Genomic DNA, 21,972 nt, shown 5'->3' with positions numbered 1-21,972 from the left:
TCCCCCGCTTTAACTCGGGCTATATCCCTTTCCATCAACAAGAGTCACCAATTTGCAAACTGCTCCTATTCTCCATAAAACAACCATTTCAAATGACTTTTTGGGTTGAGTTCTGGACCAGTATCAAGGATAGGAATGGTCGGGCATCTGTCGAGGGACCATGCGCCCAGTAGGGGCCTGCTCACAAGATCCCCGTGAACTTGCTTCTCCTCTTCACGCTTGCTCACCTACTTTTCACTTGCCTCATCCCCCTGCCTCTTGCTGTAGCGGAGGTGGTGGTGAAAAGTAGGAGCAGTAGACACCGCTGCCTACTTGCTCATTGGCTCTGTGCTTGTCATAAGAAGAGCCATGTTGGATCAGACTGAGAGTCCATCTACTGTTCATACAGTGGCCAACCATCTGTCGACCAGGAACCCACAAGCATGGTGCAACAGCACCCTCCTGCCCATGTTCCCCGGAAACTGGTGTAGGCCTAATGCCTCTTCTACTGGAGGTAGAACATAGCCATCAGGACTGATAGTCATTGATAGCCTTCTCTTCCAGGAATTTATCCAACCTGCTCTTAAAGTCATCCAAATTGTTGGCCATCACCACATCTTGTGGTACAGAGCTCCATAGTTTACGTACTGTGTGAAGAAGTCCTTCCTTTGATCTGTCCTGAATCTCCCACCAATCAGCTTCATAGGATGACCCCGTTGGGTTCTAGTATTATGGGAGAGGGAGAAAAATGTCTCCGTATCCACATTCTCCTTGGCATGTATGCAAGTAGTAGCAATGAAGAGAAAAAGGAGAAGGAGGAATTGCAGCTGGTGACAATGGCACTGAGGAGGCAGACTCACTGGGAGAAGGGGCCCATTGAGGGTGGCTTGCCCAATGGCCGTCCAAAACCAGGAGCCAGCAGGGTTTGAACTCCTCTGTATTTCACTCCCAAGTATTTGCCACCAACTGCTGTTAGTCACTTGGCAGGATGATGAGTCATTGGCCTGATCCAGGAAGTTGTTCGTTACAGGATGGTGATATTGATGCTCAACATTTCAGATTGGGTCACCTCACCACATCAATCAAACAAACATGCAAAAGCAGAGAGTGGCACCCAGGTGCATGTCGCAAAGGGGCCTTGGCTTAATCCTACAAGACAGTTCTCAAGGACATTGCTCAAAGGAGACAGGAGGCATGCCGGTGGGAGCTGGGGCAAATGGGGGAGCGTTATTTGGATCAGGATGGGATGCTCTCCCAAGCAGAGGAAATGGAATTGTCCATAGGAAATCATCCATGCTCCGTAGACAGCCGTTATTGCTTTTTCGTGGGTTTCCTCTCGGGATCATGTTCAAGGTGCATGACGTTACCATTCCCAATTTGGAGTCCTAAGATGTCGTGGCCAGATATATGGATTCCACCATCTAGGAAAGAGAAAAGAGTCTGTTCTCAGTCTTCTTAATAGTGAGGTGGGGGTGGGGCTTTAAGCCAGGTAGGTGGAGAAGACCTACCAACCAGGGGCAGCAGGGAAAAAGATGGGGCTGGAGGCCATCTCCGTTGGCCATGCTAAAAGACCACCTCTCCCTCTACTGTCACCTCTCCCTCAATAGTCATCTATCAACAGCGGTGGTGTAGTGGTAGCAGGGTTTGCAGTGACACAGTCCAGCACTTGTTTATTAGCAAGGGACACTGATGTCATCTGCTTCCTGACCCACCCACCCCGTCCACTCAGGCTTCCCACTTTCCTCTGAGTTTAGCAACAAACAGTTGCTGGGGGTGAGTGGGAGAGAATGGATTTCCCCAGCAATGATTTATTGCTCTGTCCTGTAATTCAAAGTATCTGGTATAGGCATGGTCTTGGCTGAGCAATTAAAACCCATCATCTTTACAAAAGAGATAGAAAATGTTAGAACTGGTCTATTTATATGGATCAACAGAGCTGCTTGAATTATTTGTCTCTTTGGGAGACATGGGCACGATGAATGCCTGCATTCCAAAATTACCACCACACCGCTGAGCAGCCGTCATTCCATCAGTCTGCAGCAGAGGGAGAGATGAGGTCAGTGGAGGCTGGTGGCTCTGATTTTGGAGAGGCCGTGAATCCATTGTGGGTTTGAGCCAGAGCTCTAAAGGGTTTATCCAAGGTGATTAACTATACCCCCAAAATGGTACTCACGTGAAGCTCCTGGATTAAAGCCTGGCAGGAGGGAGTGATCCCAGTGTGTAACTCCATCAGCACCTCGGTGGGGGCCATAGAATGACTGAAAAATGACAGAAGGGGAGGTGAAAGAGAAAGAGAGAGAAAGAGAGATGGGTAGATGCATATGGAAAGAGAAAATTGCACCCCATGTACTCAAGCCTTTCCTTGGTCAGCAAAGATGCCCCATGTTGTCCTGGTCCTGTACTGCTTTATGAAGCATCAGACCTTACTGCTAGAAAATGACTCCTTTTCACTGTTTAAACCATCCACCCAGCTACTGATGTAAGCAGCTAACTGGAATGGCTCAACCCATGGCAGAGTCCTCCAGCAATACAGAAAAGATTTGATGTGCCACAAGGCAATACAAGCCCAGGACAACATGGAACATCCAGGTGAGTGCATGGAAAGTTGTTAAGTAGGAATGCTGGAGAAATTCCAGATGGACTATGTTGAGTTTGGCTTTCTAAGAATCCAACCTGCGAATTTATGCCAATTTATTCCTAGGAAAATATGAACATTTTCGATGAGACTGGAAAATGTACGTGGGGAACAGTTGAATGGAACGGGGACCGTACATTAAACGTTGCACATTAACATAAATTGCAGAAATTGTTGCGAACCCTCTTACGGAATTATTGGTGTAGTTTTCTGCCTAATGAATAATAATAATAATAATAATAATAATAATAATAATAATAATAATAATCCAATTCATCTGTTAATAGATGCCAGAACAAATGAAACCATACAATCCATGAAACACGCACTAAATCCGGACAATCTGTTCATTGCACAACAGTATCACTAATCACGGTACACGCCAGTTAAGGCATCAGCCGATACTCCCAATTTCCTGGTTTTGTGGAGCTTGAGCCAAGATGGCGATGTTGGGTCTTAAACTGGCAGGCTTTTTGGTAATTGAATATAACAACAACTATTGATAACATCACCTAGTGGCAGCCAATCCATGAGGTTGCTGAGCAGAAGGAAAGAGGAAAAGTGGGCTATTCTGCAGACTCTGGCTTTGACCCTCTCTCAACCACATCACGCCAGTCCTTTTACAACTTCATTGGCTGCCAGTCCAGGTCCGGGCCCGATTCAAAGTGCTGGTACTTACATTCAAAGCCCTAAACAGTTTGGGGCCAGGTTATTTGAAGGAACGCCTCCTCCCATATGTACCTGCCCAGACCTTAAGATCATCCACAGGGTTCCTTCTTCGTGAGCCCCTGCCAAAGGAAGTGAGGCAGGTGGCTACTAGGAGGAGGCCTTTCTCTGCTGTGGCACCCCGACTGTGGAACAAGCTCCCCAGAGAGGATTGCTTGGTGCCTACATTGTTTTCCTTCCATCGCCAGCTGAAGACCTTTTTATTTTCTCAATATTTTAACACCTATTAACTTAAATTTTAAACTTTGCTGTTTTAATTCCATATTTTAACCTATTATCAATTTCTGCTGTGTGGTTTTACCCTGGTTGTGCTTTTTATATTGTATTTTGTATTTGTGTTTTTAAATTGTTCGTTGTTTTTATGCTCTTCGTGATTTTAATTTTTGTGAACCGCCCAGAGAGCTTCGGCTATTGGGCGGTATAAAAATGTAATAAATAAATAAATAAATAAATAAACTGGCTCCTACCAGCAGCCATTCCATCAGGCTACCTGAACTTTTCCTATTCCAGCCGGTCATGACTTCAACAACTGGTGCTTATGACCATTTCTAAACCAGCTCGATAGTCTGGGCTGGTCACACCAGAGTCCCTGTGCATGCAAATGATGCACAAGGACTCCCAGGGGCAGGGGAGGATGGGCATGGGTTTTCCCAGGGATAAAAAACCCTGGGAAAACCCCATTCTTCCCTCGGTCTTGGGATCATCCCGAGACCGTGGCAGGTGTGGGTGCCCATCCTGCCTGGTGCAGCGCTTACTCGTGAGTAAGCGCAGAACCAGAAATGGGCACGGAGCCACATGGCGCAGCTCTGTGCCCATCAGCGGAGGGGTTGGCAGCAATTTCGCCACCCCTGAGATGGCAGAGAGGGGGTTCGGGGTTCGGTTTCAGGGTTTTGTTTGTTTGTTTTTTAAACTCACATTTCTAATGGAGCGGGGCCTTGCTCTTGCACAACCGGCCCCACTGCTTCAAAAAAAAAATTGCCCATACCATCCCTGGATGTGGCACAGGCACCCAGGGGGAGGATCTCAGAACCAGGAAATCCTGAGATCCTCTCCCCTCCTTCCCGGAAGGCTGGGAGATGTAGAAAGGGCCTGTGTTTGCTTTTTTCCTTCTCCCTCCCCTCTATTTCTCCTTTTGTGTTCAGTCTTTTAGATGGTAAGGAACTACCCTTCTTATCATTATTATTGATCTGTCAGCCACTCTAGGAATCTTTTCAGCTGAAAAATGGGGTAATAGTATACATGTGTATGTGTTGGGGGAGGACGTAGCCAATGATTCCTGCTATAGGAAGGCTACTGCCTCCATGCATGCCCTGCCTGTGGGCTTCCCAGGGACATCTGGTGGTTCATTGTACAGAACAGGAGGCTGGATTAGATGGACCATTGGTCTGGTCCAAACAGGCTCTTCTTATGTTCTTAACTGGAGTATTCTAATTGGTTTCTAGTTCTGAAGCAAAGAGGGTATAAAATACATGCAGACTGGTCCGAATGACGGAGAACCAACCAGAAAAGATCCCTGAAGGATGTCTTCTTCTTCTTCTTCTTCTTCTTCTTCTTCTTCTTCTTCTTCCCCCCTAGCCCTCTCCCATCCTCCAAACTTTGTAATCCTCAGTACGCCCTCCACCCTCAAAGCTCATCCCTTACCTGTGGATAGTGCTGGAATCCAGGGGGATACATCGGGAACGTTCGCAAAGGATAAATATCCGAAAGGGGGCGTGGCTTGCGATCTTTAAAAAGGGAGGAAGCAGAGGAATAAGCCACATCCCTCCTCAAAATGAAGTTTCTCATGCACTCCCTTATCATCAGCCCTTATGGCAACTTCCCCACTGGGAGAGGGAGGGGGGTCAGATTAACCATGCCCCAGCCAGTACCCTTCCCAGCTTGATTGGTGGGAGAGAATGGTATCCCAATTGCCAGAAGGACCAGCCAATCAGCACACTGCAGAACAAAATGAGCAGGTGGGGAGGAGAGGGCTTTGCAATTGTCAGCTGAGCTAGCCAATCAGCATCCTGCAGTTAGCTTCTCCTGAAAACCAGGAGATTTGGTTTAGAAGTTTGGGGGTAGGGGTTTTCAAAGAGAAGTGGCTATGGATTCACAATGGGTTCACTGCTCAGGAGTGGTATTTATTTATTTATTTATTTATTTATTACATTTCTATACCGCCCAATAGCTGGAGCTCTCTGGGCGGTTCACAAGGGTAGGTCTGTCTTCACTCCTAGTCCCAGCAACAGAAAGGGATTCAAACCCCCAATTGGTAAGAGGGAAGACATACCTGTGAGCCTGGACTGAGTGCGCATGTTTCCCGTTGCATAATGAGGCTGATCATGACCTGGACCTTCAGTCCCCTTGAAAAGCAAAGCATTTAGTGTCACTGAAGATGGTCCCACATTTAAGACCCTCCAAACATTCTGCTCACACAAGAGGTGTACGCAGGGACCGCATAGCAAATGATGCTAAATGCCTCGTTTAGGGTGACCATATGAAAAGGAGGACAGGGCTCCTGCATCTTTAACAGTTGCATTTTAGCAGGTGTCATTTATATGCATGCCACACCTAGTGAAATTTCCTCTTCATCACAACAGTTAAAGCTGCAGGAGCTATACTGCAGCTATACTAGAGTGACCAGATTTAAAAGAGGGCAGGGCACCTGCAGCTTTAACTGTTGTGATGAAGAGGGAATTTCACCAGGTTCTCCATATATTCAAATGACACCTGCTAAAATTCCCTTTTCTATGCAACTGTTAAAGATACAGGAGCCCTGTCCTCCATTTCATATGGTCACCCGAGCCTCGTCACCAGCAGCACCATCATCTGCCTTCTCAGGCTCCCCACTGAAAGGGCTGGTGGTGTCACAGCCAATCCTTGCAAGAGAGGTCGGCATGAGAGGTGCCATCTTGAATTGTTCTCTGAAAGCACCACCACCATCTTGGATTAGATTAAACACGAGTGACGCAGCTGCTGCACAAGTCCACCAGGATTCAAGAGGCCAACCGTGTGCTCAGTCAGAGCTCTGCCAGGAGCAAATTTAGAACTGGCGCCCTCTCGTGGCCTAGCCCAGAGTCTTGCTAAGTCCTCACTGCCGATTTGTCATCCACTTGTTCCCATAGCAACCTCAGCCAAGGGAGACCCCCATCAGCTTGTGCTCTCTCTCTCTGCTAACATATCTATGACCCACCCTTTTCCCATCTGGTACAATCCAGGTGGTTTGGGGGCTGTCGTTCCCATCAGTCCCAGCCCGCATGAGCAATGGTGGGGGATGATGGGTGTTACAGTTCAAAATGTCTACATTAATGCATCCCATTCTCCCCAGCCTCAAAGGATCCTTACTTTTCTGCTTTGAGTACTCTGACTACGCTGAAAGGTTGTGGGAGGTTTCCGTTGCTGTTTTGCACTGAAAAACGCTTCGTTGGGTACAGCTTCTGAAAACAGAGAGAGAGAGAGAGGGAGAGAGAGAGAGAGAGTATGCAATCCACTTTGAAGAGGGAAGTGATGTTTCCTCACAACTGTCCTATGATAAAGACAGGGTTGTCCAAGTCTACACAGGCAACCAGCTTCCCAAAATACTGAGAGGCCCCTACCTCCGAGTTTTTTTTTATCTGGGCCTAGCCAAAATGTCCCCTCTCCCAAATTGCTGCCCCATTCATAGGATGTGAAATTGGAGAGGGGCCACTTTGGGAAGGCTGGTTGTGTGAGATGTTGAATAAACGTACCACAGGGTCAACAAGGAGGGGTTTTTTTTAGTGCGCAGTTGGACACATTTTGCTCACGGGGCAGACGCAAGGGAAGTTTCCCATAATGACAGGAGTGCCATTGCGGGAGCCCGAGTGTCCTCTGACGGCGCTTCTGCATATGGATTGGGAGAAGTGGGCTTTTTCTTATGAATCGGGAGGGATGCGCATGAACGCAAAATCACAGCTATGCATGGGGCAGACAGGAGGTCCAGCGATTATGCGATGCTGCACACAGGTATGTTTGTGTTAAAAACAACAACACACCGTCAGTGCCACGACATGGCAATGATCAAACAGAAACTGTGCCGAAGATGGTAGACAGGTCCACCCCCGCACACCTCCGAAACCGCTGGACACGACCCTGACAGCGGGTTGGCTGGACGCCAAGCCGGGAATTCGCACTGAACAGCAACAGCCTCGCAAAGGGGTGTGTGTGGACACCAGCTGTGGACTTCGGGATTGTAGCGAGAGAGCCGGAAAAACCGTGACAAATCCAGTCAGTCGTATTCCTGAATAACTGAGGGGTGGACCCTAGATCACCGCAGGATCAGCTGAGCATCATGGAGCCTGGTAGGGATAACTTTGATATTATCCTGGAATAAATGGCTGGTGTAGACATGGCCAGTGTTGATAAAACTGAGCTATATGGACCAAGGGGGTGACCCAACCTATGACAGCTTCCTAAGTTTCTGCATTTTGATGACATGAAGCAAGGGCTTCTCTGGGGTGGCCCCTTGTTGCAGAATGACCTCTCCTTAGAGGTCCAACAAACACCTATGGTGCAGGTATTCCACCAGCAAGTTAAAAATGTACCTCTTCATGCACACATTCCTAGACATTGGTTTTCAGTACCTGCTGTATTAAATGTCTTCTAGGGATGTATGAGAATTTCATTTCTGCTCGCAAAACGTGCGGGCCTGCCCTGTTCGCGACTCTGAATGCCACAAACATTTGCAAATGACCAAATATGTGCTCATGTTGGATATGCGCAACTTTCCTCATTCTATTCGCAGAAATTAGTGCAAATTTCTAAATTATTCCCACTTCAGTAAAATTTGGGGGATTTTGTGCCACTTTATTTATATATTTATTTACCATGTTTGTATACCACTCCACAACTAAAACAGATTCTGGAGCGGTGATTGTAAGAGGTAAAATAGTAAAAAGATAACAAGAATCAAAAACACCATATTAAAATTATTATTTTCAAAAACAGAATGCAAATAAAAACTAAGGAATGCTGCCTGGAATAGAATTGTTTTCGGGAAGAGCCAGAAGTAACACAGTGTTGGTGCCTGCCTGACCTCCAGGGTAGGGGAATTCTAAGGAAAAGGGGCCACCACACTGAAGGCTCCTCTCTGGGTGGATTCCAGTCGGGCCATAGGTCCATGTGGAACCACAGGAGCGACCTCAGTGATGGATCAGGTTGGTAAAGGAGAAAGCTCTCGCTCAAGTATCCTGGTCCCAAGTTGTTTAGGGCTTTATACACTTGAACTAAAACCTTAAACTTAGCCCAGTAGCGATCAGGCAGCCATCAGCTCTCATGTTGCATTGGGGTTTAATTTTGTGCAGTTTTCCCATTCATGCAAAATAAGCAGAAATCACAAACACGAATGGAATTTGGGTGCAAGACGGTCACTGACTCAATGTTGGGAGATGCATGACAAGCTAGAACGTTGCTCATCCCTAATTTGTTATATAGTTTACTGCTGTTTTATTATATTGGACTGATCTTGCAAAGTGCCTTGTTATCGTTTAGTGGAGGAGGAGGATAGCAGGAATGAAAAAGGGCAAACTTTCGTTGAGTCCTTCACCTCTACTTTTTCTGAAGAGAACATTTGGCTCAGCCCAGATATGCCTGATTACATCTCTTTCTCCTTCCCACTCACTTCAGCAGGATTGGGGATGAACTTACCTCAAGCAACCATATCCTCAGAAGCGGGAAAAGCTCCAAGCCCCCATTCCACTTACTCACCATTTTGTCTAGATGGAGGTTCTTCCAGGTGCAGTGTACTCAAACGCTCCTCCAATCCAGGGGAAGAGCTAAGCTGGTATTCCAATTTCTCAGGTCTCGGAGGGGCAAGAGTGGCTCCCTGTGAGGTCGGACCCAAGGAGAGCCTGGTTTCCTTTGAAGGAGAACTGTTCATCCACACCTTTGGGGAGGACAATAAGACATCCATACAGGAGACCACAAGCAAAGAATGCCATCACTGATAAGCCTGTTTCATTGACTCAAGTGGCTCTTAAGGGATGAAATGAAATATTCACATTGCAAAAAATATTGCTGTTGTTGTTGTTTAAAAAATAACTCCTGAGAGAACATGGAAGTCTTCTATGAAAAAGGGGGATTCCTCTAGCAACGGCTTTTAGCCATAGACCAATGAAAGCCAGTTGCAACAAGAGCAAATGGCTGACTTGATCCTTTCTTGTGGGCATCCCAGAAGGATCTGGTTGTTCACTGTGGGAAGGACAATGGACTAGATTGGGGTGAACGATATGCAGCCCTCAGTCTAATTTCAGAGCCCTCTGGGAAAACTTCTGGCAAGAACCATCTGTCCTCCGTCACTGCTAGACAGGGAGGAAAAATAGGAGAGAGAGAGAGACAGAGAGAGAGAGAGAGATTTTTTTGTGAACCACCCAGAGAGCTTTGGCTATTGGGCGGTATAAAAATGTAATAAATAAAATAATGGGGGGCAGAAAGAGAGAGAGAAAGGGTACAGAGAAAGAGAGAATATGGGGTGGCAGAAAGAGAGAGAGAGAGAGAGAGAGAGAGATGATTTGGCTGTACCCAATTTGGGCCTCTGGCATGCAACCCCCACAATAGAATATCCCCAAAGGAATATGGGGGAGAGCTCCCCTGCTCCTGGACTAGATGACCCTGTTTGTGTTCTTATAAGATATTCCCACCGCCTTCTACAGGATTAAAGATGTGGCAAGTATTCAAAAGTAGCCGGCTCAAAAACGTGAGCTCCCCTGTTTCCACGGAGCTCAATGTGGCTACAAGCCCACCCCCACCCTTGAAACAGGCTCTTCTTTGGACTGGGGCTTGCACCCAATTTCTGCTGCCCAGACTCCCTGCAAGTCCCCCCCCTTCACTTTCCACGAGGAGGGGTAGGACACCCACGGAGGCTCGACAGCAATGAGGGCTTCTCATTTCCTGCAAGGGCTCCTGGGCCATCTCCTGGGTGTCGAGAGAGTCTTCCGCTGTTTATTAGCTGCCCCCCACTTCACCAGGGGAGAATTTTGCCCACAGAGAAAATAGAGGACAGCCTGGCAGCAAAAAAAAAAAAAGCAAAGTGACCCCAAAATTGGAGCGCTTGAAAACCGTAATGTCTTTACAGTGGGCAACTGATGCCCCCCCCCTCCCCAGAAGCATTGGCCTACAACATCCATTATCCCCACCCAGCATGTGCCAGCCGGGAGAGATGGGTCTGTAGTCCATCACACCTGGAGGGAGTTCGGCTGGTATAGAGACTGCTATCGAGGCAACCAGAGGGGTGTCTTGACAACGTCGCTTTGCCTCTCGTTCCTTCAAAACCTCACAGCATCGCAGCCGCTGGGTGGGAGCGGCAAATCCCCATAGCAGGAAGGAGTGCGAGCTTTCTGAGCAGTGCTGGCGGCCATCCAACTTATCGACTCTGCCTTCCCACATGTCTGTCTGTCCCCCCAGTGTACCGTGGGCCCCTGAAAAAACCCAGCCTCTATGCGGTCACCACTGACAGACGAGAAAAGAAGATGGTGACTTTGAAGTAAATGAAAAAGTCATCAATGTTTTAATTGCGCAGTTCCGGGGTGGGGGGAAAGCCCGTGGTGGGTGGAAAGCCCGTGGCGGGTGGGAGCTGGCAGCTGCATTGTACAAACTACGCAGCGTTACTGCGCAGCCACCACAGGGTAGACAGGGTGTTTAGACAGCCCTCAGGGCTCTCTGATGTGATAATAGTGAAAGAGAGAAGGGAAAATAGGCATGTCTGCTGATGAGGAATGCAAAGCTTAGCTAGAGCGCTACTGCCATCCGGTGGCCGGCTGCATGAATGCAACAGAAATGTCAGAAGTTTTCCTTCCCCCTTACCAAAATGTCTTGGACTTCTCGAACAGCAGCTCTAATCTGCGGTTTGTAACAGGAATACACAGTGTCCGTCTCTTGGCTGCATTCTGAGCAAGATGGAAAACAAGAATGAGGAAACCCTAGTACATCCTCTTGGCCGCCCAAACCCTCAATCTATGTACAAATTGGGGTTTTGAACATGCAAAATTGCACTACGGTTACGAGTCGCGCAACCTTGTCATCACACGTGCACACAAACAGGCAAAAGAAACAGCTTTTAAAATGCAAAAAAAGGCACCGTTTGTTGTGTCCTTCGACTCTAGTTCTTGCCTACTTGGGTAGGGTGACCCTATGGAAAGAAGGACAGGGTTCCTGTATCTCTAACAGTTGCAGAGAAAAGGGGATTTCAGCAGGTGTCATTTGTATGCAGGCAGCCCCTGGTGAAATCCCCTCTTCATCACAATAGTTAAGGGTGTAGGAGCCCTGACCGCTTGTGTATTTGGACATGGGCAGGGCTCCTGCAGCTTTAAATGTTATGATGAAGAAGGAATTTTAACAGGTACTGCATGCATACAAATGACACCTGCTGAAATCCCCTCTTCTGTGCAACTCTTAAAGATATAGGAGCCCTGTCCTCCTTTTCATATGGTCACCCTATACTTGGGGTCTAATTCATTTGTTACCCAAATAGCAAGACATCTAATGAGAACGGCTGTGTTTACATGGTGTGGAAGGCCCAAACTCTAGAGGTGTTGCTTGCTTCACAGGAATGGGTAACCATGCGTAGACATGCTTGGGGTTACCTAGGGTGACCATATGAAAAGGAGGACAGGGCTCCTGTATCTTTAACAGTTATATAGAAAAGGGTATTTCAGCAGGGGTCATTTGCATCCATGCAGCACCTGGTGAAATCCCCTCTTCATCGCAACAGTTAAAGCCGCAGGAGCCCTGCCCTCTTTTGTATCTGTTCACACTAGGCAGGGCTCCTGCAGCTTTAACTGTTGTGATGAAGAGGGGATTTCACCAGGTGCTGCATGCATGCAAATGACACCTGCTGAAATTTCCCTTTTCAATACAACTGTTAAACATACAGGAGCCCTGTCCTCCTTATCATATGGTCACCCTAGTCTTGGCAAAACCCACGAGCAGCAAATGAAGCAGGCCAAACTATAGTCATTTAACTGAAGTCAAGGGCCATCAAGACCCATGTTTGAAACTTGTGCGCAGTGCCCATCACTGGAACTCGCAAAGTCCTAACAACACAGTGCCTTCAATATAGTGAGCACCACTGCTTTAGATCCTGGAAACAGCCTTTGTGTCTCTTTTCTGGCTGAAACCCTCCACTGCTTTGGGACGTCGAGGAAAGCATCAAGGTTCTTTTTAGTATATTTTTCCGGTGAGCTGAAGTGTATGTTAGTAAGAAACATGGCCTTCTTGTTGGTTACATTTACATCCTGACTTTTTCTCTGAAGAGTCCAAGTGGTGTACATGATCCTTCACCTCCCCTCCATTTTATCCTCACAACAACCCTGTGAGGTAAGTTAGGCTAAAACCCAGTGACTGACCCAAAGCCACCCAGTGAGTTTCATGACCAAATGGGGACTAGGCCTCCTGAATCCCAGTCTAACACTCTAACCACTGTGCCACATTCGCTCTTGGTGGTTCTAACTGTGACTGAAGGCTAAAGTACTAGGCCGAAGTGAGCGGCATCACCATTTTAGCCGGGACCAAGCTTGCCTTGGTGGGAAAGTGTCACATTTATTACCTCGGAAGGACGGCCTTTTGGCCTTGTCATTGTGCCAGCACCGTTTCATGAGCCCGACCATGTCTCTCAGCTTCAACACGTTATCTGCCTTCTCCAGGTCCTCCGTTTGGGGCCTTTGGCCTTGGGGGATGAGCCTTCTAAAGAGGGAGCTCATGTTGCCAGGGTGGACATCTGAGCGGGAATGGATACATTAGTAATAAATAGAGCAGTCTAGAGACTCACAGAGTAGATGTTACAAGCAAATTCACACTCATGAGTTGATGCACAGGTGCACAACTTTACACCCAGGGATGCAATCTGGCTCTCTAGGGTCCCAATCCAGCCTTCTGAGATTCCCTAGAAGGCCATGCCCCCTTCTCCAGGCCCCGTCTCCTTTCCCCCAAACTCTCAGGTGCTACATTCCAGTAGTGAGTGGGGCAAAGATACAAAAATAATAATACCATTGTATTGTAGCTTAAAGCTCAGAGACATTTCAAACTGTTAGAAAAATGGGAGGAAAAGGGTTCAAAAGGATCCTACTCCAATCAGTGATCTGACAATGGAATGAAAGACCTCCGACAATTTGTGAAACACAGATGGAACAGATTTACAAAGGCTGTACATCCTACACGCCACCAGTACCACAATGCTGTGACCGTAAATCATGAGTATGGACTCCAGCAAGTGAGTACTAAGTGGTAAGTCCCATGGGCAAAGAGTCCACAGGGTGCTAGCTAGGTTGGACCAGTGGAGAAGTGATATTGCTGCAGCAGCAACCATTCTTGAAAGGTACCTATCATCATCATCATCATCATCATCATCATCATCAAAATCATCTATATACTGACCCATAGCCAAAGTTCTCTGGGTGGTTTACAAAGGTTAAAAGACTGAACATTAAAAATCAATATACAAAATTAAAACAAAACAAAACATAAAAACAGCTAACATTTAAAGCAATTTTGAAACTCTCAGCCAGGCCAAAGCTGAGTCAGTTAAAACTCAACATATGCTGTTAAATGCCTGGGAGAAAATAAAAGTCTTGACCTGGCGCTGAAAAGATAAACAATGTTGGCACCAGGTGGGCCTCATTGGGGAGATCGTTCCACGATTGGGGGGCCACCACAGAGAAGGTCCTCTCCCTTGTTGCCGTCTTCTGAGCTTCCCTCAAAGTACGCACCAAGAGGAGGACCTTAGATGTTGAGCCTAGTGTATGGGTAGGTCCAGTTGGATCCCTAAGGTCATATTTATAGTAAATTAAACCAATTTAACAGCTATTCCCTCTCCTCAAGGAACTGTAGTTCTGCAAAGAAGACCAGGGCACTCAAACAAAATTCCCAGCATCCTCATCAAGCCACAGATTTCTTTGTGTGGGGGGAGGAACCATGACAGTTCAAGCCAATATAAGTTTACAGGATAGCTAATATAAGTACCCCTGTTTTGTCAATGGATACACATGATCGTGTGTCCCCTTGAAATGCCTTCTTTTTCTTACAATGGCTCTCCAGTACCTATTCCTATTAAATATGTTCCCAGTTGTCTGTGAAATCTCAGACAGGTAGAAAGAAACCTCAAGAGGAGCAGCAAACTCACATGGGTAAGGTTCCTGGCCAGATAATACTGACCACATGAGAATCCCATAACTGAAAAGAGATAAGGAAGAAGATTAGAGTCATGGGAGAGTGCTCAGTTCCAAGATCCAACCACTTCCTGTACATCAGCATTTTCAACAACACCATCCTTTTTCACATCACCTGAGTTTCTGCAGTGCTCACTGGGTGTGTGCAAGGGTCATGTCTCCCCACCCTTTCAGGCTATAGGAGAAGATTCTGATGAAGTTGAAGATTAGAGTGCTCTTCCAGGACAGTCAGTCTAATATTCAGGGGCCCCTCAGCCAGAGAACTCACCCTTGTCATCACCTTTTTCATCAGAATCGCCATCTCCACAGCCTTGCAGAAATCTGACACTACATAATCAGGTGAGGGCCTAACAGCCAGCTCCTCCAGAGGGTGGGCGTAGCTTGTGGCTGCCTACATAAGGCTTAGCTAGGCTCTAGCTTGCTGCTGGGACAACATTCTCCTAGGTTTCTAGTAGGAAAGAGCTCCAACCAGTTAAATGCACTCTGAGCTATCCATGGTCCTGTTCTAGCTGCCCTTTACTTGGGAGAGATTCTGTTTGTTTGTTTATTTATTTATTTATTTATTTATTAAATTTATATACCACCCCATAGCCGAAGCTCTCTGGATGGCTTACAAATTTAAAAACAGTGAACATTAAAAAGTATACAAAATTTAAAACCATCAAAAATTTAAAACCATCAAAAATATAAAAACAACCGTATCCATTTAACAACAACAGTTCCGGGGTCCATTAAAAACAAACAAACTTAGCATATGTTGCTAAATGCTGTTAAATGCCTGGGAGAAGAGAAAAGTCTTGACCTGGCGCCGAAAAGATAACAATAGTGGCGCCAGGCGAGCCTCACAAGCTTGCTGTGCCTGATGTGCTAACTGACTGGACTCATCTGCCTTGACCGGTTGACACAGACTGAATCTCCTTGCTCAGGTATGACCCTGTCAGATGGCATTAGTTCCCCTGTGAGCCTCAGGTAACCACACAATGGAATAGTTACACAATAAAGTTTCATTTGTGACCCAATGCAACAGGCTGGTCACAAATGAAACACCGCTACTGAACGGATAAACAATATGAGATAAATAGGGCAGAACAGCCTCAGATCCTCCATGAAGTTCACTCGGAGACGTCAGAGAAATCTGCCATAGAACCAAATGAGTTCAGATTGTTATGAAACCAACAAGCGGATTCCACAGTGGACCATCTTTCCCTCTTCCCACGGATTCTGTGGACTTGTGGAACAGTTTTTTAACCTTTGGGAAATTTGCACAATTTTTCTTTTTTTAAAAAAGGCAAAAATGAGCATCTCTTCCAAAGGCTAAAGTGTAAAAATTAGCATCGGGGGAATTTGCGCATTTGTGCATGTCTGAATTTGCGCAAATGCAAATTTGCGCAAATTCACGCATGCGCAAATTCGGAAACTTAAAAAATACAATTTTGTCAGTGGGCGGATGACGGAACGAAAGGCACCTGACAATCTGCAAAACTCAGACTCTTCAATTGTAGCTCTCAATTGTGTACAGGGATTATCTTTAGCAGTATGGTGGGATTATCTGAGGTTATCTTTAGCTGTATGGCGCTCACGTAATTGGCACACCCATTGGTACATAGCAGAGGCAGAGCCTGCATTCACCTGTAGACATCTGTGCTGGGGGTTGGCTTGTAGTTCAAATCAGAGAAGGCCTCGGGGGGCATGAACTCCAGCGTCCCACCATATCCATCCTTTTCCCCGGAGGTTTGACTCGTGTGCCGAGTACTGCCACGCTTGAACTTGGATAACCCAAAATCGGCCACCTGTACCAGGGGGGGGAGGGGGGGTTAAATGGAAGCAGTGGTTAGAGAAGGACAGGCACACATTTTATAGGCACAAAGAAGAATACTGCTGCAATGGCCCAGTTCTTTTACTGGTGACAACTGTCTGAGCCCTATAGCCCACAATATGCAGAAGCATCTACTCCACCTTCCGTATGCTGCAATCATTGATTCTCTTCATTCAACGTAAAAGCTACAAGGATGTTTGTTCCTATGATTAAAGCAGGAGTATTGAATCTCAAGCTCATAGCACAAATCTAGCTCACCAAGGGTTCCTTCAACCCGGGCCCCTTTAACCCAACTACCAATCATTTTTTTTAATTATTTACAATATTTATATACTGCTCATAATGAAATTATGTAGCATGAGGCTGTATATTCATGCAATGTTTAAATTTTGGGGTAAATGAATTCCATTAATCCATTCACAATGTCATGCTCTTCCAGAGGTTGCTGTAAGATTATTGGGCAATTTTTCTATCTAGAAGATATTATCACAGCTGCTTGGTTTTACAGTTCTCAAGACTGTGAATCTGTGTCTGCAGAGATCACAGCCCCATTGTTCCTTTTGCAAATCTATGTACACAGAATCAACCCCTTACCACTTAAGTGCGAAGTTTCAAAAAATTCAATGAATAAAGTGCACTTTTTGGGGGGGAGGAAGTCACATGATTAAATCGAGCCTTTCTGAGTAGTGATTTAAATCATGATTTAAATCAAATTGATTTAAATCAAGTCCACCCTGAAAACAGTATACAGGTTTTGAAATTACATGTTAAGTGAATAGCACTATTGCTTCCTACATGCACATTCATCCACTTCCCATCAGATGGCCGTGAGTTAACTACAAAAGAACGTGCAGTTTTCCCATTCAAACAATGTTTGTTACTTTAACATACATGCATGATAGATGCAGATATAAATGACTTTAGAGGTTGTGATTTACAAACAGAGTAAGCTAACAGGATGTTTGAAAGACCCATGAGACTCACAACACTAAACAAAATGTAATCTAATTGCTCTCTCATTTTCAAGACTACTCCCATTGGAGATGTAAATAATATACATTAAAACTAACTTGGGGTATTGAAAATACATTTACAGCTTCCTTTTAGTGAACGACTCTTTACAACATAACACAAATCCATACAATTTGGTGCCATCTTGGACTGTTTCAGTCGTATATTTTACCAGGCTCCTGCACCCCAGAAAACATGAGGATATAGTACATTTATTATCTACAGCTGGAGGTCTCCAACATGGTGTCCACAGGTGCTCTCTCACGGATCCTGGTCCCAAGATGTTCAGAGCTTTGCAACTAGTACCAAACCCTGAAACTTGACCCGGTAGCCAATAGGAAACCAGTGCAGTTCTCTCAGCAAAGGAGTTGCGTGCTAAAAAGGGGCAGCTCCCGACAGCCAAGACACTGCGTTCTGCACTTGCTCCAGTTCTGGAGCAGCCTTAAGAAAAGCCCCAGAGAGAGTGCACTGTAGTAATCCAGTCTTGAGGTTACCAATGTATCCAAACTATCACTGTCCCCATTCAGACAACACGCTAAACCATGCTGCTTAACGGAATTTATTTATTTATTTATTTATTTATTACATTTCTATACCGCCCAATAGCCGGAGCTCTCTGGGCGGTTCACAAAAATTAAAACCATTCATAATATAAAACAACAGTATAAAACCATAATATAAAATACAATATAAAAGCTCAACCAGATAAAAACAGCAGCAATGCAAAATTACAAATTTAAAACACCATGTTAAAATGTATTTATAGATTGTTAAAATGTTGGGAGAATAAAAAGGTCTTCACCTGGCGTCTAAAAGCATATAACGTAGGTGCCAAGCGAACCTCCTTAGGGAGCTCATTCCACAGCCGGGGTGCCACAGCAGAGAAGGCCCTCCTCCTGGTAGCCACCTGCCTCACTTCCTTTGGCAGGGGCTCACGGAGAAGGACCCCTGAAGATGACCTTAGGGTCCTGGCAGGTACATATGGGAGGAGGCGTTCCTTCAGATAACCTGGCCCCAAGCCATTTAGGGCTTTAAATGTTAATACCAGCACTTTGAATCGGGCCCGGACCTGGACTGGCAGCCAATGAAGCTGGAAAAGGACTGGCGTAATGTGGTCTCGTCGGCCAGTCCCTGTTAGTAAGCGTGCTGTCCTGTTTTGTACCAGCTGAAGTTTCCAGACCGTTTTCAAAGGCAGCCCCATGTATAACGCATTGCAGTAATCCAAACAAGAGGTTATCAGAGCATGGATAACTGTAGCTAGGCTATCTCTGTCCAGATAAGGGCGCAGCTGGTATATCAGCCTAAGCTGATAAAAGGTGCTGTTTGCCACTGAGTTCACCTGTGCCTCAAGTGAACCTGAATGCATTAACCTGAATGCATTCCATTAACCATTTTGTGGTTAAGCAGCATGGTTTAGCGTGTTGTCTGAACGGGGCCTCTGTCTAAAAGGGTTTTGTGGTTTCACAGCTTTCGCATGTTCCTTCCCCACCCACCGCTACCCCATTCTAGATGGTTGAAATGGCTCTCTTAAGGCTTTTGCTGAACTCCAGGGTGGAGAGCTCAGCAGAGCTGCACTCTCCACCCTGGAATTATCTGGTAACTGCAAACATCCGCGGAGCATTCGATCTTCCAGAGCAGAGATTGGCTGCTTCCAAACCCCATTGATTAAAGCAGAGACATGCCCAATCTAACGTCTAACATCTCTGAAATTATCTGACGTTTTCAGGCATCAATGCTGTGTGTGTTTGTGCTGGTATTTGGAGGTATTTTTATGCTATTTTAACCCTGCCTCTCTTACCTTTGGGATTGCACCCCATCCCCTGAGAGGTTTGCCGAAACTAGATTCAGCCCTCAGATTCAAAGTGACTCAACACCCCTGGATTAAACTAGAAAAACACTGTTGTCCTACAGTAGGTTACCTCAGTAGTAGAGATTCCTCCACTACTGAGGTAACAGCAGGGCCAAATCTTTGAAATTCTGAACGTCCAGCCCAAATGTTCAGGGTTGGGCCTGTTTAGACAACATGCTAAGCCATGGTTAGGGCACTAAACCTTAAGCAGCAAATAGTTAGCGAGCGTGTTTAAACCATGGTTATGCAGCCACCATGGTTAGGAATGGTTCACACGACAAGCTAAACCATGGTTCACATGGCACGCTAAGCCATAATGCTTAGCTCAAAATGTTTCACCACTGTGGCTTAGCGTGTGACCTGAACAAGATTAGCGTTGTGCTGAAAGAGAATGGGCCAAACAGCCTCCTCACATCTACATTTCAGGGGGAGGGGAGATTTGGATAGCAGAGAGGGGGCACAAAAGCTACTGGTACTCTCACACAATTTCTTGCTGCAAACAGGTTTAAATCTCCCTAAGGCCACTGAATAATGCTGTGTCATGGTAGCATCCTTCCAAGGACACAGGAGGCAGTGTTCTTCAGAAAGTTTCCCTCCATGAGTAGAGAGTGAGAAAATTGATGATGGAGTGGGGGGGGGGATGGAGCTAGCACAATCCCGCTCTACATGAGTTTAGTCCACCCTCTTAAGGAACACCTGAATAGGGCTATAGCTGCAGGAGAGCATTGGGTGTCGTGCAGTGGTTAGGGTGTTGGACTAGGAATGGTGAAGTTCAGGTTAAATTCTCCACTACGTCATGAAGCTCACAGGGCAACCTTGAGACCATCACTTACTCTAGGCCAAATATTTCTTACAAGGTTGTTGTCAGAGTAAAAGTGGACAGGAGAGGATCATGTACAACACCCTACACTCTTTCAGGAATGGTCATCATTAAAAGCCTTGTGTGGCGCAGAGCGGTAAAGCAGCAGTTTCTGTAGCTGAAACTCTCCCCACGGCCTGAGTTCGATCCCAGTGGAAGCTGGTTTCAGGCAGCCGGCTCAGGTCGACTCAGCCTTCCATCCTCCCGAGGTCAGTAAAATGAATACCCAGTTAGCTGGGGGAAAGGTAATAATGGCCGGGGAAGGCAACAGCAAACCACCCCGCTATAAGGCCTGCCAAGAAAACGTCAGCAAAAGCTGGCATCCCTCCAAGAGTCAGTAATGACTCAGTGCTTGCACGAGAGGTTCCTTTCCTTTCCTTCAATCATTAAAAAGGTGAAAAGTCATGCACTCTTTGATGGGGGTTGTGGGTTTCAACAGTCCTAGCCATTGCTGTTGAGCAGGTGCCCTAGAATGCATCCCAGAATCCTTTGCAATGAGCAACGGTGCCTAGAAAACACAGTTTGCAGAGGATATGTCTTGGTCTAGGGAGCGTGTACTCCAAACTGCCCCCCCTTAAACAATTCAATGAAGCTCACCCTGACATGTAGCTCTCCGTCCAGTAGGATATTGCTAGGCTTGAGGTCCAGATGCAACAATGGAGGCATGAGGTTGTGCAGGAAGTTCATCCCCAGCGCCACCTGGTGGAGGATGCGAAACCGCAGGGCCCAAGGCACAAAATGGACCTGGTATATTAGGGAGGACAAGCTGCCGTTCTCCATATACTCCATCACAAGGCCCAGTCTGGGCACAGCCGTCTCTGCCAGCACGTCGCCCACGAAGAGGCCGAAGAGACGCAGGACGTAGGTGAAACGCGCCTCATCCATGGCGCGGGCTTCGTTCAGGAGTTCCTCTCGGGTGAAGGAAGTATTGCTGTGGGACAGCGGGGGGAAGGGAGCGTGAAAGAGGAGAGGAGAAGGACAAAAGAGGGAGGGAACTCTTGAGACTGAAACCCCAAGGGTTCCCCCAGCAACACACACCAGATGATGACGATGATCCCAAGCTGAGATTGAGGGCTACTACATCTTGTGACCTGTGAACCTGCCTGACCTGGAGTCCCAAGAGGGCACAAATGGATCTGCTACAAACCTGGCATTCCTAAAGCCCTCCTTAAGCGTTATCACAGTGCTAAGTTTCATCACTTTATCTTTAAAAATGAGGGAGCTGTAAGTATTTGATTAATTTCCATTGACTAGAGCGGTTATCCAAAAATGGGCAGTTCTCCCATGGGTAGTTTGATGGGGCAGAGTAACAGGGGCCACTCTGAAATTGGGGCAGAGAATTGCCTCAATGGAACTCTGGCTCAAATTTCAAGGTGGAGAAGACCCACTTTGCACATCCCTAATGCTCAGTCCTCGTTGGTCTGCATTGATTTGGTTTTGCCCCTTGCCACTAGGGTTATTTCCCTAAAGATGATGATGATGATTGATGATGATGATGATGATCTATAAAGCTTGGGGTTCCTCCAATTCCACTGATACCTCCCCCTTGTGTATGCATGCTGAAGTTTTTGCCGCATCGGCACATGGAGACTGAAATTCCTTAGGTTATAGGGTTGACCTGCATGGAATCCTCACCCTCTTATCACATCAGCATTTAGATATGAATGAGAACTGTAGCACAACTCCTTCCCTCTTCACCCACCCACCCATCCTGCATTGAGCAGGGGGTTGGACTTGATGGCCTTGTAGGGCCCTTCCAACTTTGTTATTCTATGATTCTAAACATCCTCGCTACCTGGTGAGAATCTTGACCGCAACATCGATCCCCCAATCTTGGTGGCGAGCCCGGAAGATGGAACCGAAGGCCCCTTGGCTGATGAACTGGAGGTCCTTCAAGTGCTCATGGGTGATCTCCTCATAGAACTTGTTGGGACCAGCCAT

General features: G+C 46.5%; 1 protein-coding gene across 1 annotated transcript; it reads right to left on the bottom strand.

The window, feature by feature from the left end:
* Window positions 1–638: 638 nt before the first annotated feature.
* On the bottom strand, window positions 639–21,972 carry RIPK3 (receptor interacting serine/threonine kinase 3). The gene is made up of 12 exons (XM_063137944.1): window positions 21,827–21,972; window positions 20,629–20,962; window positions 16,126–16,286; window positions 14,451–14,500; window positions 12,879–13,049; window positions 11,138–11,220; window positions 9,044–9,131; window positions 6,665–6,756; window positions 5,610–5,682; window positions 4,982–5,064; window positions 2,153–2,237; window positions 639–1,400 (listed from the first exon to the last, which is right to left on the bottom strand). The coding sequence occupies exons 1-12, from the start codon at window positions 21,970–21,972 to the stop codon at window positions 1,291–1,293; spliced, it is 1,476 nt and encodes a 491-aa protein (XP_062994014.1). The 3' UTR covers window positions 639–1,290.

Source organism: Elgaria multicarinata, chromosome 11 (genome assembly GCF_023053635.1).
Source record: "Elgaria multicarinata webbii isolate HBS135686 ecotype San Diego chromosome 11, rElgMul1.1.pri, whole genome shotgun sequence".
Lineage (NCBI taxonomy): Eukaryota > Metazoa > Chordata > Lepidosauria > Squamata > Anguidae > Elgaria > Elgaria multicarinata.
The sequence above is the reverse complement of the archived record's forward strand: the minus strand, read 5'-3'. Positions and strand labels throughout refer to the sequence as shown.

Coding starts and splice junctions, on each gene's coding strand:
- RIPK3 (XM_063137944.1), bottom strand. CDS start 21,972: ATGGCTGGTCCCAACAAGTTCTATGAGGAGATCACCCATGAGCACTTG. Junction 5,683..6,664: donor AGAGTACTCAAAGCAGAAAA/GTAAGGATCCTT, acceptor TTGCTTTTCAAG/GGGACTGAAGGTCCAGGTCA. Junction 1,401..2,152: donor CTTTAATCCAGGAGCTTCAC/GTGAGTACCATT, acceptor TCTCTTTCCTAG/ATGGTGGAATCCATATATCT.